Source organism: Phoxinus phoxinus (genome assembly GCF_949152265.1).
Source record: "Phoxinus phoxinus genome assembly, chromosome: 6".
NCBI lineage: Eukaryota > Metazoa > Chordata > Actinopteri > Cypriniformes > Leuciscidae > Phoxinus > Phoxinus phoxinus.
The window spans coordinates 40,328,383-40,346,930 of record NC_136881.1 but is presented as its reverse complement, the minus strand read 5'-3'; the positions used below and the strand labels follow the sequence as shown (position 1 = coordinate 40,346,930).

Here is an 18,548-nt window from a genome sequence, read left to right as displayed (position 1 = left end):
GAAGGAATTTTTACTATTTACTCATCTAAAGTTGCTCTCAGAAGTGTGGACGGCATCTGGATGTTTGTTAACAGTACATCGCTGCAAAGGTATTTCCAACTTTTTACTTCTAAATGAAGAATGAAAAAGAACTTCGCCGTCGCCGTGAGTATTTCAAGATATTGAATCACGTTCAGTCTCTAGTGCGTTCAATAAGCTGCTGGCTGCAGTTTGTCGCTAACAAGGGATTCTGAATTGCCCCTTTAAACATATTGTGAAGAAAGGCTTATACAATGTTTTATCAAAATTTTTCTCCAATCCTTCATAACGTTTTGCACATCCCTGGTTTTACCTGATCCTTTGTGTGAGCTTATATTTATATATCCTAGGTGTAAGATAATATAAAAAAACTGATGGCCTATTGTATTTATTTCTCATATATGGAATATTGTTGAAATTCACGTATAATATATTCAAAGATGTTATTGTGACTCCATGGTGTTTAGTTTATTTAGTACATTATGTCTCTCCAATATAATCAAGGATATTTGCATTTAAAATCCTCAGCTTTTGTTTGACTGAGTGTAAAGTTGGCATCATGTCCTTTTAAGGTGTGAGAGAGGAGTGTATTTAAGTAAGTTCTATTCATTTTATGAATATGTATGCTTAACAGCCAAAAACAACAACACTAGACATTAAGAAGATGTATTCCTGGTTTATTGGCCCACACAACATCAACAAATGACAATGCCCTCCTTTCACATATAATTGGTGACCATTATAAGTGAACAACATACACATTTCCTTATATGAGGCTATTGTATAAGTTGATGGCTTTTGTAGTAGACAACATTGAATGTACAGTACACAAACTTAGTATTGGTCTGCATTTTTTACGTTGGACTAAAATTCGTATCAATAGCCAGTATAAAATCACTTCCTGTTTTGGCTTAGCACGAAACAGCACTATATTTCCTATGAATATGTCAGAGTTTCTGCTTTTATATGAAGTGTATGTACATAGAATTATTTTTCTGTTTACTGTACTCAACATGTTCAACATGTTTTTCTTCGCAGTAAGCAGAAAATTACTTTAAAGCAGAAATGGTGTAGCAGATGTTTTGCTAATGTTGGAGGAAATGAGAACTGTTGCAAACAATTTCTGATATTGTTTTCCAGGAACAATATTTCAGAGTTTCTGCTTTTATATGATGTGTATTAACATGGAATTATTTTCCATGGAATTTACTTTTCAGATACATTCCAGATAATTTACTGTTACAGATGTTTGTCATTATAAAACAACATACTCTTTAAAAAGGCCTGTCTGTTAAAGTCAACATTGGATTATTTATAAAGGCTGCTTAATTATTATTTATAATAATATGGTGTGAATTGTTATCATTTTAAATATGTGTGTGTTTTGTCTCTGATTTCTTCTGCTGGTCTTCATCACACTGTACATCACCACCACAGCAGAGAGAGACCTGTTAAAGAGTTACAAGAACACAGTTGAAGAGTTCAATCACACTATCAACAGCTTACAGGACAAGAACACTGATCTAATTACTGAAAAAGACCAACTGAAGAAAAACTGCAACTCTTTGAATCAGAAGAAACTGGAGTTAGAATACAGTCACGTTGTTTGATGAACTAAAGAAAGAAGCATCTAATCGAAGAACTTAATTATCTCATTAACTTTAACACTGCTTCAGTGTTACTTTGAACACACTGCTGGTTGTTCCCATATCCAAGTTCCAAAAGTGAGCAAAACTACAATAAAAGCAATTGTTTATTTACAGTCCTTTGGAATTAGAACAGCCATGTTGAGCTACTTTATCAATGCAGAAATGTTCTCCATAAAGACAAGAGCAGCGATGTATAGTCCAGGGGTTGTGTTTCATTTGAAGTCACCATAACAGTGATTAGTGTTTCCATTAGTTGGGGTCTTAACTCATGAATTATTTTTCTTCTTTTTAGGCTGTTATGACAGTGTGTTTGTCAAACACATTTGCAGCAGCAAAGAAAGCTAAAGTGAATCGAGATCAGGTGATGATGGTTAAAGGTTGTGTAGGTAAGAATTGTCTAAAGAACTTTTTTTCAAATTGGCTTAAACTGTCTTTATATACCAATACATAATTCAAATGTAAGTACTTTGAAAAAGAGAGTATAAAAATTGAGTGACTATAGTGTATTTAATCTTCAAAAAACACTGCTCATTAATTCCATTCGGGACGAAACAAGTGATTGGCTTGCGCGACTGTCACTCTCCGTCGCCATGACTACCGCCGCTATTATTGGCTCTGCCCACGTGCGCGCAGTCGCGCACCCGTTTTTAGGTGGGAGTGAATGGAATTAATGAGCTGTGTTTATTGAAGATTAAATACACTAGAGTCACTCAGTTTTTTATACTCTCTATTTCAGAGTACTTGCATTTTAATTATGTATTGGTATATAAAGACAGTTTAAACAAATTTGAATAAAAGTTTTTTTAGACAATTCTGACCTACCCTACCTTTAACTGCTGATGGCTTTATAATCATCATGATATTGCCTGAATCACAGTAGTAATTTCTGTAATACAGTTATATTGTTTCATTAAAATAGTCATTTCACAAACTCTGTGTTACTGTAAAACGAGATCCAGCAGTAATATACTTATCAGTTAAAATATTTTAACAACCACAAGCACAAGAGTTTTACTTAAAGTGACACACACAGTTCTCAACAATCAGTGTATGAGTCTCAACAATGGTGACAATCAAAAATATTCAGATAAACAGATCAACTCTGAACATCACAAAAAAGCTACTAAATGTCACAACAAAACCAACAGCAAAAAATAACAGAAAATATTTAGAATTAAACAAAATAATAGGATTATTTTGCAATGTATGCTGGGAGTTTTGTACTATACTGTTACCCAGTATGCATTGCAGAAAGGTACTTTTGATTGTCACCATTGTTTAGATTCATACGCTGGTTGTTGATGTTTGTCATTGTAGGATAACATTTAATGCTCAAGTGTGTAAAATTAGTATAGCTGATTTTTATAGTACTGCTATAATACTGCATTAACAAAGGGTTTGTGTTGTGAAAGTATTCATTGAGTACAATTGTTAAATTTGAGTAACATCCGTGAAGTAGGCTACTTATGATGATAATAAAGCCATCAGGTAACCATTATCACCTGATCTCATTTCATTTTAGCTTTCTTTGCTGCTGCAAATGTGTTTAACCAACACACTGTCACAACGGCCAAAATAGACAAGTGATTTATGAAGAGTTAAGAACCCAACTAATGGTAACACGGAAAGTCAGTCTCAGATAAGGTCCAGTTCTGTTTTATTTATTTTGCTCTTGGCTGACATGTGGCCAGATGTGTAAAGTCCAGGTTCAGAAAGTAAAAGTCCTCCTCAGTATTTTGTTCCAATCACCTGGATTTGCTAATTCAGACAGGAGATTAAAAAAATTAGTGAAATCAGCTGACTGAGTTTATGGATGGAATAAACTATGGCAGTACTTTTAATTTCTGACCCCTGGTCAATATACACCTCTTTTCAAGAGCCCATCTAAAGCAAACACTGATCTCCATGATGGTGACCTCAAGCGAAACACTTTCAATAAGACATCAATATCTAATCCTCTGTTAATTCTCAATAAGATCTTCTGTAGACGTGTGACAGAAATAAAGTCAGTCTGGTTAGTAATAAGTGAAGCTGGTAATGCTGTTTGTGGAGTTGATTAATCAGATCTTGAAAGATTTAATGTCTTCTTTTATCTTCAGTTCATCTAAGGCTGTGTCTGAATAAAGTTGTAGTTTGTGTTCTTATTAATTTTTCTTTCTCTTTCGAACGATGATTGAAAGAATGTTTCAGGAACATCACACTAACCTTTAAATAACATTATATTAACATTCAGGAAACTGGACATTTTTATGTTCTTGGAATGTTAGAAAGCAACGTTCCTATAATGTTGAACTTTAAATCAAAATTAAGTGGACATTTTTCACGTTCCCAGAACCAACACTGAACACTTTATGGAACGTTCTTATGACAAAGGTCTGTTAGCTGGGACATGCAAGCCGAACATGCCTAAATCTGCAGAAAGTTTTTCCTCGATGGGGCGGCTGTGCTACTGCAGACCGCCTCTTCCCTGCATGTGACCCAGAAGCGTCCCCTGGCTGCTTGATGATGACTGACTGTGATTAAGATTGGAAATAATAAAAAATATTTGAAAATGAATAAAGATATTTGCTTTACTGTTTCAACTCCCTCCTTCTTACCCCAAGGACCATTTGTAATTCCTAAAGTGTTGATAGTGCTCAAGGCCTGTAGGCGTTTTCGCAGGTTTGCATTTTTGAGGTTTGCGCAGAGAAAACGGATAATCGTTTGCACATTCAAACCTATTTCACTTTTGTGCGGATGGGCAGATGGGCGGCCGGAGCGCGTTAAGGGTTTTCTGTTAGAACGGTGTCGTGTTAACGGCCCCTAAGTTTAATGTCTAATGATCTTTCCAACTTCACTGTTACGCTAATTTCTATTATCACTGTAAAGCTTTGTTATGATAATTTTCTGTGATTACTCTGTATTCAGTGATTCCTAATGATGGCCTCATCTGTTTTCTCACTTGCAGTGAGAGGGGGCTTTTGTGTGGTAATTTACTATTTGGGAGTCAGTGGAGAGGGAGGGGGTGAAGGGGTCATCTTGAGTGCATTTGTACTTTATAGCCTAAAGGGTTAAGGGGGCATTTACCTCTCCAGGGCCAGAGGAGGAATAGAGAAAACAAACTGGTATCTCTCCCTATAGGGGAGGGGAAGAAGCAAGGCCTTGGGTGGAATAAGATATAAAACAGACAGGCACTGCCTGCTCCTGATCTCTCCTCACTGACTCGCTTAGGTGTATTGGTGACGAAGATCTCTCTTGCAAGGGAAATAAATACTTTATAAACTTTAATTTGGACTCAGAGTGTCCCTTACTCAGTGATGATGTTTGTTTGAAAGAATTTGCCACAACAGCTTCTTAGAAACAATCCATACTGTTAAAAGCGCTATATAAATGAAGGCGACTGGACTTGACTAGGCCAATATATGTGTACATCGGGCGTCTTCTAATTGTCACACCTTTAGTACGGTGGGGAAAGTTGTAATAATCTGGCCATCTCATCCTGGCCATTACTCTGTGTTCGAGGTCCAGTTGTGTTCTTAATATCTCTGTGTTCAACATTTTGATAAACACATTTTGTCTTCCAAATACATTAGTCGCTGTGTTGGACAGTACGTCTTAAAAACCTGCTCTCTGCTGCCCCTGCTGGACTGGAGCAAATATATCCATGGTGAAATATGAAATAAAAACAAAATGCTGAGAAAATAATGTCAACTGACCATTTTATTAAAACAGAAGCAGTTCAAAAGCAGTTTCGCAGTCACTCAATATCTAATAGGGTGAATCAGAGCAATGAGACTTTAGACTTCTGTACTTTACTCTGATTTTCACATCAACACTTTCAGGCCAACAATGAGACGCATAATAACAGCTAGAAAAATGTTTATCCTAATATCTGCTCATGAGCACGTGAGGAACACATCAGATGTAAAGTGCAGAATTTCACATGAAAGCAGTTCATGATGAAAATAAATGGACAGTTTTAAAAGACAGGAATCTTAATAATGATTTGTGTGATCAAAATAAGACTGATTCCAAGATAACACAAGTAAAAGCATGACAGGAATGGATGAAACCTATTTCTCACAGATACATTTGATCCTATCTGAGCAGAGGAAATCATGCCAGTTGTTCACACTGTCTCCTTCAGGATCAAGCATGATGCAGTCCTCATCTCTGCCATAGCTATTCGGCTCACCTTTTAACCAAAACCTGAATAAAATGTGTCAGATTCTAAATTATTCAGAACTCCAAGAGGTTGAGTAATCTGAAGGTTTTGATGGTTTTATTTTTAAGATAAGAATAAAAATACAAACAAATAAAAGTTGTATCACTTACCCTTGTTTCAGGATTGAATTATCCACCCATTTCATGATCCCCTCAGTCTCAGAGTCAGACAAACCAATCCACACTCTCTCCTTGACTAATGAAGTTATGCGCCTCTGTGTGTGAATAAAAACAGAAGTGTGATTCTTCTCATTGATTAACAGACACTCACACACACACACTCACCTGCTTCTCTTCAGTGTTGATAATGACCAGATCAGCTCCTCGATCTCTGCAGTACTGCCTGCACTCAGACCAGCTCTTCAACTCACTGGACATGAAGAAAAAACCTGGACCACACAGATTTTAAAACACTTTTTAAACCTGTAAACATAAAAAATAAATTACTTAGAAAAACAGTTGTTTACAAACCTTGTTTAGACACTCTCGTCAGTTCTTCACTCAAAGACTTGACTCTTGTCTCTAACTCCAGTTTCTTCTGATTCAAAGAGTTAAAACTTTCCTGTAACTGACTTTTCTCAACACTGAGATCATTGACTCTGGTCTCTAACTCCACTTTCTTCTGATTCAAAGAGTTAAAACTTTCCTGTAACTGACTTTTCTCAACACTGAGATCATTGACTCTGGTCTCTAACTCCAGTTTCTTCTGATTCAAAGAGTTAAAACTTCCCTGTAACTGACTTTTCTCAACACTGAGTTCATTGACTCTGGTCTCCAGCTCCAGTTTCTTCTGACTCAAAGAGTTGCAGTTTTTCTTCAGTTGGTCTTTTTCAGTCATTAGATCAGTGTTCTTGTCCTGTAAGCTGTTGATAGTGTGATTGAACTCTTCAACTGTGTTCTTGTAACTCTTTAACAGGTCTCTCTCTGCTGTGGTGGTGATGTACAGTGTGATGAAGACCAGCAGAAGAACACAGATGAGCCCGAGACACACTGTCATCAACACCAAACACCTGCTTCCTCCTGACACACAGAGACAAAACACACACATATCAATGAATACTTTTCATATTATTAGCCAGCATCCATATATCACCCTGTAGCCCAAGACCAGTTGCCCACTGAGGCTAAGCAGGGCTGAGCCTGGTTAGTACTTGGATGGGAGACCTTCTGGGAAAACCAGGTTGCTGCTGGAAGAGGTGTTAGTGAGGCCAACAGGGGGCACACACCCTGTGGTCTGTGTGGGTCCTAACACCCCAGTATAGCAACAGGGACACTATACTGCCAAAGAGCACTATACTGATGAGACGTTAAACCGAGGTCCTGACTCTCTGTGGTCATTAAAAATCTCAAGATGTCCTTTGAAAAAGAGTAGGGGTGTAAGCCTTCTGTCCATCATGGCCTCCGAATCATCCTCATATACTGATTGGCTTCATCACTGTCTCCTCTCCACCAGTAAGCTGGTGTGTGGTGGGTGTTCTGGTGCAATATGGCTGCCATCGCATCGTCCAAGTGGATGCTGCACACTGGTGGTGGTTAAGGAGATTCCCCCCTTCTACACAGTAAATTCCCCGGTATTAAATTTAACACCGCTCTGTGTTTATATGGGAACCACCAACAGGGTGTTAAAAGTTACACGGAAGTAGCGTTAGAGTTAATGAGATAATTAGGTGGTTAACTAGGTAATGATTGATCATTGAAGACACCTGATGATAATAGCAGAATCACTGAAGAAAAGAGAAACACAAGAACTACAACTGACTACTGGAGATGAAATCAACTGAAGAGAAAAGAAGACATTAAATCTGTGAAGATCTCAGCAGAGGATTAAACAACTCCACAAACAGCATTACCAGCTTCACTTATTACCGACTAGTTATTCAGAATTAATAGAGTTGTAGATGTTGATGTTTTATTGGAAATAATATTTGTTTGTAAATTCACAATTATGGTGATCAGTGTTTGCGTTAGTTGGTCAGTTTGACTCTTGGCTATTTTGCGCAAGTTTCTGTTCTTAGTAACAGTGTTTACCAAAACACATACATTTGTTTACAAAAGATGCCAGAAACAAAGATGTTTTGGTGATGTAGATTTAACCATCATGAAGTAGAATGATTCACTAGCCTCACAAAATATTTTTTTTGTTTTAATATAATATTCCTCACTCATTTTAATTTCTTGCCACAGAACAGATATTCTTTATTTTTATTTTTATTTTTTATCATTGTGGTGCAAATTATTAAGTCACACACACAGACATCAAGAATTAGCATATGAATCTCAACAATGGTGACATGCTTCATGCAGCAATGCATGCTGGGAACCACCATATTATAAAACTAATGGCTCCCAGCATGCACTGCAGCATGTCACCATTGTTGCGATTCATAAGTTGACTCTTGATATTAGTGTGTGTGTTTACAGTCTCTTTTCTTGAAATGTATTTAGAAAATAAAATTCAGAGAGCTTGATCTTTGGCAAAAGAAAGTATTAAAAGTATAAATCTGTCAATAACAATTTTGGTAAGATATGACATTTGTCAAAATGTTTTTAATTATGATGATGAATATATCATCTGGTAATCTTTGAATATGGTTTCCTTTGCAAACAAATTATGTGTTTTGGTAAACACTGCTACAAAGACAACAACCAACATAAATAAAGGATTTAGTGTCAAAGCACCCAACTAGATGGAACACCGATCACCATAATGGAGACCACATATTTTCTATACAACTAAAAAATTGGTTCATTCTCAAAAAGATCTTCTGTAGATGAATGACATAAATAAGGTTAAACTGGTTTGTAATAAGAGAGATTTCATGTCTTTTCAGTTCATTTCATCCAAGGCTGTGTCTGGAAGTCAGATGTAGTTCTTGTGTTTCTCTTTTCTTCAGTGATTCTGCTTATTAATATCAGGTGTCTTCCATAATCGAACAATCATCACTCAATTAATCACTTAATTATCTCATTAACTCCAGGCTACGTTTACACGTGGACAGCTATTTTCATAAACGGACATTTCACCCCTCTTCGTTTTCAAAAATAACCCTGTGCACACGAACCCGTGTATATGCCGTAAAGAGCATGCCAAACCTGTAGGTGGCAGTGTAACGAGAAGCTCATGCCCACGTTAGCCAACCAGAATCCTGAAAATAGTCACATACTGTGACGTCGCTGCCTAAAACTCTGTGTTTCTTAGTTTACATGCAAACGTGCAAACGGAGTTTTCCAAAATCTCCACTCTGGCCGGAGTTTTTAGAAAGAATCGTTTTCAGAGGAGAATTCTCCGTTTGCGTGTAAACAAGGGGCACAACCGAAGGGAAATGTCTCCGTTTTTCAAAATAACCATGTACGTGTAAACGGGGCCTCAGTGTTACTTTTAACACCCTGCTATGGATCTCATATGTACACTGAGCGGTGTTAATTTAATACCGGGGAATTTACTGTGTATGTAATGCCTGGCTCACACTACAGGAATTTTAGGTCGATTTATGCCCGATTTCCCCCTCCCGAAAATCTGAGAAAAATCTTGTCGAGGACCTCGATCGGTTGCGATGTTCGGCACAGATTATCTGGTAATGTGAGGCGTTCACAGATCGAATCTTGCCCCTCCCGATCTGCTCTCACAAAAATCGGGCTCGCCCCGATCATATCAAACATGTTTGATATTTATCGGGATGAGCAAAATTGTGATTACATCAGTACTGTCACAATAGCCAATAGGAAACAAGTCTACGATGAGACGGAAGTGACAGACATTTCTTACCTGCATTTCTCGCTGAAGAACTGACAATCCATGTTCAGTCCGTCTCCCCAACCATTTTCTCATCCACACTCGTTTCTTCTTCCGCTTTTGTTTTTTCTCACAACAAACGATCATTATTGATACAGCCAGTTTTCGTGTTACAGAATCCATTTTGTTTACATCCGCTTTCCCGCTTCCGATCTGTTACGTAGATCACGTGAGGCGCTTCCTCTGGCACGATAATCTTAGTAACATTTTGTAGTGTGTGATGCGCCGCGATTTTCAAATCTTGTAGTATGAGCATGTTTAAGATTTGAGGTAAGAAAATCTGCAAAGATTCTCCCAAAGTGTGTGCTGCAACCAGATTTAAAAATCGGTTAGGATTTCAAAACTCCTGTAGTGTGAGCCAGGCATAAAGCGCTTTGAGGTCTCAGAAAAAGCGCTATATAAATGTAACAAATTATTATTATATTAGAAATGAAGAACTCCATGTTAATCACTTTCATATCAGACACGTTGACCCAATTTTTATAGAAAAAAATGTTTGAAATTGTACATACTGCGCTTTCGAGGTTTTTCTTCATCCTGGCCAGTTGTGTCAATACCATCTTCATAACTTGCATAAATGGTATCAAATTCCATGATTCGCTCTTCTGCCTTATAGTACGTCTTAACATATGAGCTGCGATCTTCAGAATGATGAGTAGCGTTTTCAAGTTAGTGCTATTCCCAAACAGGAAGTGATTTCATTTGACACTGCATTTAATGATAATATAGACTTCCAGTCTGAAACTTCCCTCAATCTATGACTATATTATACATTAAAACATGGTGATAGAAAAGGCACCAAGAGGAATCTGTGACCAAAATTAACAACCTTACAGGACAAGTCTAACTGGACCTTTATTATGAACAGGGTTGAATCATAATTTGCATCAGTGTGGCATCCAGGGACAGACGATGATAACTTTTGAACACAGGGGAGTTGCAACGTTTTCACAGTAGGCTATATATGAAGCGGTTTGTGTTCTGCATTTTGAATTATCTATTTGCAGAGGTGGGTAATCCAGGGGCCAAAGAGTAAAAGTCCTGCCATATGTTTATTCCCATAACCTCAGTCAGCTGATTTCACTAATTAGTTCTCTCTCCTGTCTGAATTAGCAAATCCAGGTGATTGGAACAAAATACTGAGGAGGACTTTTACTTTCTGAATCTGGACTTTACACCTCTGCATAGCAATGCCACATATCAGCCAAGAGCAAAGAAATAAACCAGAACTGGACCTTATCGTAGCCAAAAAAATCTGTGTATATTAAATATGGAGTAATTTCAGCCACAGCCTTAGATGAAATCCACTGAAGAGAAAAGAAGACATTAAATCTGTGAAGATCTCAGCAGAGGAGGAATAAACAACTCCACAAACAGCATTACCAGCTTCACTTATTACTAACCAGACTGACTTTATTTCTGTCAGACGTCTACAGAAGTTTTATTGAGAATTACACAGCAAAAACTCCAGTGTTCACAGCAAACACTCCAGTGTTAAATTAACACTCCTGGGAGTTTATATGAGTCCACTCACAAGAGTGTAAAGTGTTAAAATATGAGTGTTAAATGAACACTCAAGAGTGTTAAAGTTAATGAGATAATTAAGTTATTAATTGAGTGATGATTGAGCATTATTGAAGACACCTGATGATAACAAGCAGAATCACAGAAGGAGAAAATCACAAATTGTAAGCCACCATTATGGAGATCAGTGTTTGCTTTAGTTGGGCTCTTGACCCTTTTGTTATTAACTTGAAATTTTGTGTGCCTGCTTTTCTTAATTTATAACAGACGGATGCACAAAGAAAAAAAGTGATCTGTTGGTTATATTATGACAATCATAATTTGAACTTGATCACTGAACCCTTGTTTCTGACTTAAATTTATGTTGTTTATTACTGCATAACTGTGATTCTTCATAAATATCCAAAGTTTTTGATAAACACGGAATTTTTTTTTAAGTTTTTTTTGAAGAAAAAACTATTCTTACTTTTAGGCACACACAGACATGAAGATTCAGTCTATGCATCTCAACAATGGTGACAAGCAAAATATTCAATTAGGAAAAGGAAATTACTTCGACAATTCAGATCATAATTTGTTCATTCCGCAATGCATGATGGGAGCCATTAATGAGTTGATTGGTGGCAGCCACTGCAACATGCTTTATTATTGTCCCCATTGTTGAGATTCACAGGCTGATTATTGATGTCTGTGTTTCTAAATAAAGTATTTAAAAGTCCCTTGATCAGAACAATGTTTATTAAATATTTTTGATTATATTAAAAATACTGAAAATCATACACTTTATAATCAGAGAGCTGAAATAAACAAAACTTATAAACAAGTTAAACCAAACTATCTAAATAAGTTTTGTTTATTTCAGAACACAATATGATTAAGTCAAAACTTAACCAACAGATCACATTATCTCGTTGTCCATCTGATTGTTATTAATCAGTAATAGCAGACAAAAAAAATCTGAAGTGAATTCTATAAGGGTCAAGAGCCCAACTAAAGCAAACACTGATCTCCATAATGGTGGCTTACAATTTGTGATTTTCTCCTTCAGTGATTCTGCTTGTTAACATCAGGTGTCTTCAATAATGCTCAATCATCACTCAATTATTAACTTAATTATCTCATTAACTTTAACACTCTTGAGTGTTCATTTGACACTCATATTTTAACACTTTACACTCTTAAGTGTGGACTCATATACACTCCCAGGAGTGTTAATTTAACACTGGAGTTTTTGCTGTGTAACAGAGGTTTAACTCTAGTGTGTTTCATTTGAAGTTACAATTAGCAGAAAATGTTCTTAGGTAAGAGTTTCATCTTAAATCTTATGCACAAAGACTGCTGAGACCCACACTGTAACAAATTGCTGTAAAAAAAACAGCAACCTACTGGCAATTTTGGTTGCCAATAAACCTGTAAAATGTACAAGACTGTTATAATCATAAACTACAATTAAATGTATACAGCACACTTGTTAAAGCAGCAAAACAAGAACAGCTGTGAATTTACAGTTATTTAATGTAATCTTTACAGTATGTTACTGTAATAATGCTTTTACCCATCACCTGCAAATTACGCATGCACTGTAGCCTATAGGTTTAGTTCTTCCTCTATTAGTGTAGTATAATTAAACTGTTTCAAGGTTTTTCACTCACCTCCAACTATTTGAATCAGAAGACATTGGGGCTAGATTCATAAAACATTCTTAAAATGATTATTTTCTGCTGTTTTGCACACAAGCAAACTAAATGCAAAATGCAGAACCGCTTCATAGGAAAATGTTGCAACTCCCCTGTGTTCAAAAGTTATCATCGTCTGTCCCTGGATGCCACACTGATGCAAATTATGATTCAACCCTGTTCATAATAAAGGTCCAGTTAGACTTGTCCTGTAAGGTTGTTAATTTTGGTCACAGATTCCTCTTGGTGCCTTTTCTATCACCATGTTTTAATGTATAATATAGTCATAGATTGAGGGAAGTTTCAGACTGGAAGTCTATATTATCATTAAATGCAGTGTCAAATGAAATCACTTCCTGTTTGGGAATAGCACTAACTTGAAAACGCTACTCATCATTCTGAAGATCGCAGATCATCTGTTAAGACGTATTATAAGGCAGAAGAGCAAATCATGGAATTTGATGCCATTTATGCAAGTTATGAAGATGGTATTGACACAACTGGCCAGGATGAAGAAAAACCTCGAAAGCGCAGTATGTACACTTTCAAGCATGTTTTTCTATGAAAATTGGGTCAATGTTCTGCTTTTATATGAAGGTTATTAATATGGAGGGGGGGGGGGGGTTATCAAAATGACCATATTGTGATATTTTATCACAGCAATTCCAGATGTTTGTCTTATAAAATAACATAATATTTAAAAAAAAGCCCTGCTTTTGGTTGATTTGAAACTTTAATTTCTAATAATATGAAAGGTATCACTGATATGTGTGTGTTTTGTCTCTGTTTGTCAGGAGGAAGCAGGTGCTTGGTGTTGATGACAGTGTGTCTCGGGCTCATCTGTGTTCTTCTGCTGGTCTTCATCACAATGTACATCACCACCACAGCAGAGAGAGACCTGTTCAAGAGTTACAAGAACACAGTTGAAGAGTTCAATCACACTATCAACAGCTTACAGGACAAGAACACTGATCTAATGACTGAAAAAGACCAACTGAAGAACAACTTTAGCTCTTTGAGTCAGAAGAAACTGGAGTTAGAGACTAGAGTTAAGGATCTCAGTGTTGAGAAAAGCCAGTTACAGGGAAGTTTTAACTCAATGAATCAGAAGAAACTGGAACTGGAGACCAGAGTCGCGTCTTTGAGTGAAGAACTGACAAAAGTTTTTAAAGAAGGTTAGAATCCATTTTTTGTTTTCCTAGTTTTCTTTATCTTTCATGTACACAGCTTTAGTGTGTGTTTCTGTTAGGATATCTGTGTAGTTTAGATGGCTTCTTCATGTCCAATAAGCCGATGAGCTGGTCTGAGAGCAGGCAGTTCTGCAGAGATCGAGGAGCTGATCTGGTCATTATCAACACTGAAGAGAAGCAGGTGTGTGTGTGTGTGTGTGTGTGTGTGAGTGTGTGTGTGTGTGTGTGTGTGTGTGTGTGTGTGTGTGTGTGTGTGTGTGTGTGTGTGTGTGTGTGTGTGTGTGTGTGTGTGTGTGTGTGTGTGTGTGTGTGTGTGTGTGTGTGTGTGTGTGTGTGTGTGTGAGTGTCTGTTAGTTAATGAGAGGAATCACACTTACTCCTGTTTTTATTCACACAGAGGTGTATAACTTCATTCAAGGAGAGAGTGTGGATTGGTTTGTCTGACATTGAGAACGAGAGCAATTTGAAATGGGTGGATAATTCAACACTGAAACAAGGGTAAGTGATAAAAGAAAAAAACACTGTGGATTTAGTTGGTCAGTCTTTTGTAATCTCATTAAATAAAATGAGACCATCATAACTTTAAGAAAACAAACACAATCATTACAACATCCACAATAAATGATACTTAAATAAATTCAAAAGTATCTGCTTATTTTGTATTCCTGAACAAGAAAATGTTGGGTTCTGAATAACTGAACACCTAATACGTTATTTAGGTTTTGGACTGAAGGTGAGCCGAATGACGAACATGGAGATGAAGACTGTGTTGAAATTTGGTCTTCATGTTCATCTTCAAACCTGAACAACTGGAATGATCTCCCATGCTCTGAGAAGAGAAAGGGGATTTGTGAGAAATAGGTTTCATCCTTCTTGTGGATTTACTTCCATTATTTTATGGAATCAATCTTATAGTGAATGTAGAATTTCTAATTGAGGTTCCTGCTTTTTAAAACAGTCTGCTTAATTTTTATATAAACTTCTCAAATATACATTTTATTTCATACTTTTCTGTAACATACAAAATCACAAGATATTCAGATGAAAGGAAATGTAAAATTATCATTATCTTTTATTGATATCATAAACTCACAACATCCAGTTTCTCACGATGAAGTCTAAAGTGTCCCAGATTGCTCTGATTCATCATGTTGAGTGTCTGTAAAACTGCTTTTGAGTTTTATTAAATAGTCAATTGGCAGTATTATCATAGTAAACTTACAGCATAACTCTAATGTAATTACATAAATTTAGCACTTCATATTTATGAACATTTTTTGGGGAAAAAATAAGTTATTTTGGCTCAAACTAAAAATCAAGTAAAAACACAAGACTTAATAAAATGTTTTGTGAGGTCAGTGCACTAGATCTCCCTCTAAATAAAAAGCTTATCAATGGACATTTTAGTTCACTTAGTTCAGCTTACGCTACAACATCCTACATCACACATCGTCAAGTGTTACTCTTGTGGCGTCGACTTTACAGATTTATATATTATTTTCACTTTACAACTAGACTCTCCCCTGTGAAGGCCTCATCGACATGACAGCCATCGCCACTGATCCTCAACAAACCGATACCCATGCATTGCACCATAAAAAGTTTGATTATCACCATTGTTGAGATTCATACACTATTAGAAGAAAAGGTTCTATATAGGCACTTTGTATTTGGAACCCCTAAAAAGTTCTATACAGAACCCAAGAAAGGGTTCTTTCTTGTCATTATATAACCTTTTTAGCATAAAAGGTTCTTTGGAGTTGAGTAAAGAACCCTATGGTTCTATATAGAACCCCAATAGAACCTTTTAGGGGTTCCAAATACGTAGCGCCTATAGAACCTTTTAAGGTTCTATATAGAACCTTTTCTTCTAAGAGTGTATGCCGATTCTTGATGTCTTTGTGTGTCTGGCTGACTTTGAAGTTAGATATGTTTATACTCTGATAGATCACCATCTGTAAAATCTCAGTGATGCATTTATCAAAAATGTGAAACATCACCCAATTAAATACATTAGACAATATATAAGATCTGTTAATTTGGCCACTAGATGATGATTGTGTCTATTAACAAACTCTGTATAGTTTACTGTAAAACGTCAGATTGACTAATGAAAGAAGTTCATTTCACTGAAAAATGAAGTGAAAGTCCATAGAAAAAAGGTAATGCAAAGTCAATAACTGATAAGGAGAGTAAATGTTACATTTTATAAATTTGATTAATGTTTTATGTGTTTTTGCACGAGATGGTATAGGAGAGATCTGTTAGTTTAATTTATTAGTTTTGTGGGTCACCATTGTACTGGAGAGTAGACCCTGTGCTTCAGTCAAAGATGAGCAGAAAAGCACTGATCTTATGCTGCCGCAATGATGCAAATTAAGCTTTGGTGAAGCACTGAACCACTTAGAAGAATTGTTTTGAAAATGGGTTCATTACTCAAAGCTTCAGTAACAGCGACCTCGCCTGGTGAAGTGCCAAAGCTGCATCTAAATTATCCCGACTAGATAGTTGACAGGAGACTTTAAGACAAGTACAATAAATCTAGTGCACGCACCTACCATTGGTTACCAATTTATGAGGAATTGTTTGAAGCACGTATAACAGCTGCAGTGTCAGACTGCCATCACTATGCTTTAAAGCAGGAACTGTATGGCTGTAATTTAGTTTAATTGTTGTGTTTCATTTTCTGAATAATCAATGAGTGCAAGCATGATGTTGAACCAACATCACATTGTAACATTGACTCAACACCATCACAATTGATTTATGGATGAAATGTAAAAAAAAAAAATCAACATTATTTGCCAGAGCAAAAGAGGTGTTGATTCAATACAGTTAACATTGACACATTAACATTATTTTGATGGTTTCTATCTATCTGGGACTCTAATCAAACACACCTGAACCAGCTGATCAATGTCTTCAGGATTACTAGAAAGCTACAGACAGGAGTTTATCAGGGTTGGAGCAAAACTCTGCAGGACAGTGGCCCTCCAGGACCGAGTTTTTTGCTGGTGTAGGGTGTAGATATGTGCTGTAAGGTAAATGCGTCGGACTCTGGGTCCGTATGAATTAACTCAAATGATCCATAGGGAATTTTAATAACTAATCATGAATATGATTAATATTTTGCATATTACAGTTACATTAAATTATCGAAATTGAAAATGTATAGATTATATGAATATATGAATAATCGATCACAACGTCTTATAATTCCTCATTCATATATCAATAATCTTATTTAATTTCGATTATGAGATAACCTTTAAGGGAAATACATGTAATGATCAAATAGGTGTTTGTCCCGCAAAAACCATCAAAGATCACCCATCAACCTCTCAGTAAAGCTATCCTTCCTTATAAACTCCAAGAAACATTAATTTCCGGCCGGGAACATAAATTTTCCGGTGTTTATAAAATTAAAACTACTCTGCTGGTAGCTCGGGTCGTAAATCTCATTGACTTTTGTGTTTTTACAAGCATTTTTCACAGACACAGTTGAATATATTGTTTTAATAAATGCAAAACTACAGAATATAGACTAAGTACTACACAAGATACCCGGTTTATATGTCTATGTACATTTACTTACAGTTAACAAACAAGACAAAACGGATAACAGATGAGAGAGAGAGAGTTGGAGAGAGAGAGAAAGTGAATGAGAGCGAGGATGACTAGTAAGAGTGACGCGTGCCGTTCGCGCGCGGTTTGAGGGAGAGAGAGAAAGAGAAAGTAGATCACGAATGATCATAGAATAGCAACATCACAGACCTTTGAGAGAGCCAACAACGAACAAACTTTAAAACATTAAAACTCGTGGGAGTTAATACTTGCAAAGTTGTTTGTGTGTATGTCTGAGAGGAGCGCGCGTTCTCGTGCTGAGGCGCGTTCTCTCGTGGAGCCTCGGACAGGGCGCGTGCTCTCGTGTCTCCGGGGCGCGCTGGTCGCGGGAGTTTTGAAGGCTTCTTGAAAGTAAAGTTGCTGAAGGAATAATTCACGCTAAATTCGTTCACTCTTAGGTGAAGGCGAACCAAGGAGAATTTGAAAATGAAACAAAAGAAACTTAGATAAAGAAAATAAAAGAAGACGGAGACTCCCAAAGGAGTTCGGAGACTTTTCACATGACGAAGCAGTGATGAAGGCAGGAAGAGAGAGAGGAGGAGCTTTGGCTCTCTTTTTAAAGACTGTATGGGTCACGCCTGGTTTGGCGCGAGTAGCCAATCACCTTCAGTGATATGAGAGCGGGAAGCTTTCTTTGTCTTGTCGAGGGGACCCTCGGCTGAGTAATTTATGACAGCTTTGGAATTGAGTCTATTCTACGACTGAAAAGGATTCATATCGTAATAATCATATCATTGCAGTCTATTATCGAGATTCAACTCCGTTAGGTCTCAAGATTCAAAATGACACTAAACACATCATGTTCAGATTATATGAAAACAAAGTTACATTATTATGCATTAGTATAGGCATTTTAAAGTTTGATTAATAC

General features: G+C 36.7%; 2 protein-coding genes across 2 annotated transcripts; one reads left to right on the top strand and one right to left on the bottom strand.

Moving 5' to 3' along the window:
- Positions 1–5,349: 5,349 nt before the first annotated feature.
- On the bottom strand, positions 5,350–10,340 carry LOC307001103 (uncharacterized protein). The gene is made up of 5 exons (XM_079617260.1): positions 10,176–10,340; positions 6,342–6,890; positions 6,156–6,259; positions 5,982–6,085; positions 5,350–5,855 (listed from the first exon to the last, which is right to left on the bottom strand). The coding sequence occupies exons 1-5, from the start codon at positions 10,255–10,257 to the stop codon at positions 5,720–5,722; spliced, it is 975 nt and encodes a 324-aa protein (XP_079473386.1). The 5' UTR covers positions 10,258–10,340; the 3' UTR covers positions 5,350–5,719.
- Positions 10,341–13,222: 2,882 nt separating this feature from the next.
- LOC306999684 (uncharacterized protein) lies at positions 13,223–16,072 on the top strand. The gene is made up of 5 exons (XM_079614569.1): positions 13,223–13,396; positions 13,658–14,038; positions 14,113–14,234; positions 14,451–14,551; positions 14,773–16,072. The coding sequence occupies exons 1-5, from the start codon at positions 13,315–13,317 to the stop codon at positions 14,912–14,914; spliced, it is 828 nt and encodes a 275-aa protein (XP_079470695.1). The 5' UTR covers positions 13,223–13,314; the 3' UTR covers positions 14,915–16,072.
- Positions 16,073–18,548: the final 2,476 nt, after the last annotated feature.

What these genes read in the sequence shown, in the direction of transcription:
- LOC307001103 (XM_079617260.1), bottom strand. Translation starts at nt 10,257, where the DNA reads ATGGAATTTGATACCATTTATGCAAGTTATGAAGATGGTATTGACACA. An exon ending in TCAACACTGAAGAGAAGCAG is followed by an intron (nt 6,086 to 6,155) that starts GTGAGTGTGTGT and finishes ATTCACACACAG; the next exon opens with AGGCGCATAACTTCATTAGT. An exon ending in AATTCAATCCTGAAACAAGG is followed by an intron (nt 5,856 to 5,981) that starts GTAAGTGATACA and finishes CATTTTATTCAG; the next exon opens with GTTTTGGTTAAAAGGTGAGC.
- LOC306999684 (XM_079614569.1), top strand. Translation starts at nt 13,315, where the DNA reads ATGGAATTTGATGCCATTTATGCAAGTTATGAAGATGGTATTGACACA. An exon ending in AGAAAAACCTCGAAAGCGCA is followed by an intron (nt 13,397 to 13,657) that starts GTATGTACACTT and finishes TCTGTTTGTCAG; the next exon opens with GAGGAAGCAGGTGCTTGGTG. An exon ending in TCAACACTGAAGAGAAGCAG is followed by an intron (nt 14,235 to 14,450) that starts GTGTGTGTGTGT and finishes TTATTCACACAG; the next exon opens with AGGTGTATAACTTCATTCAA.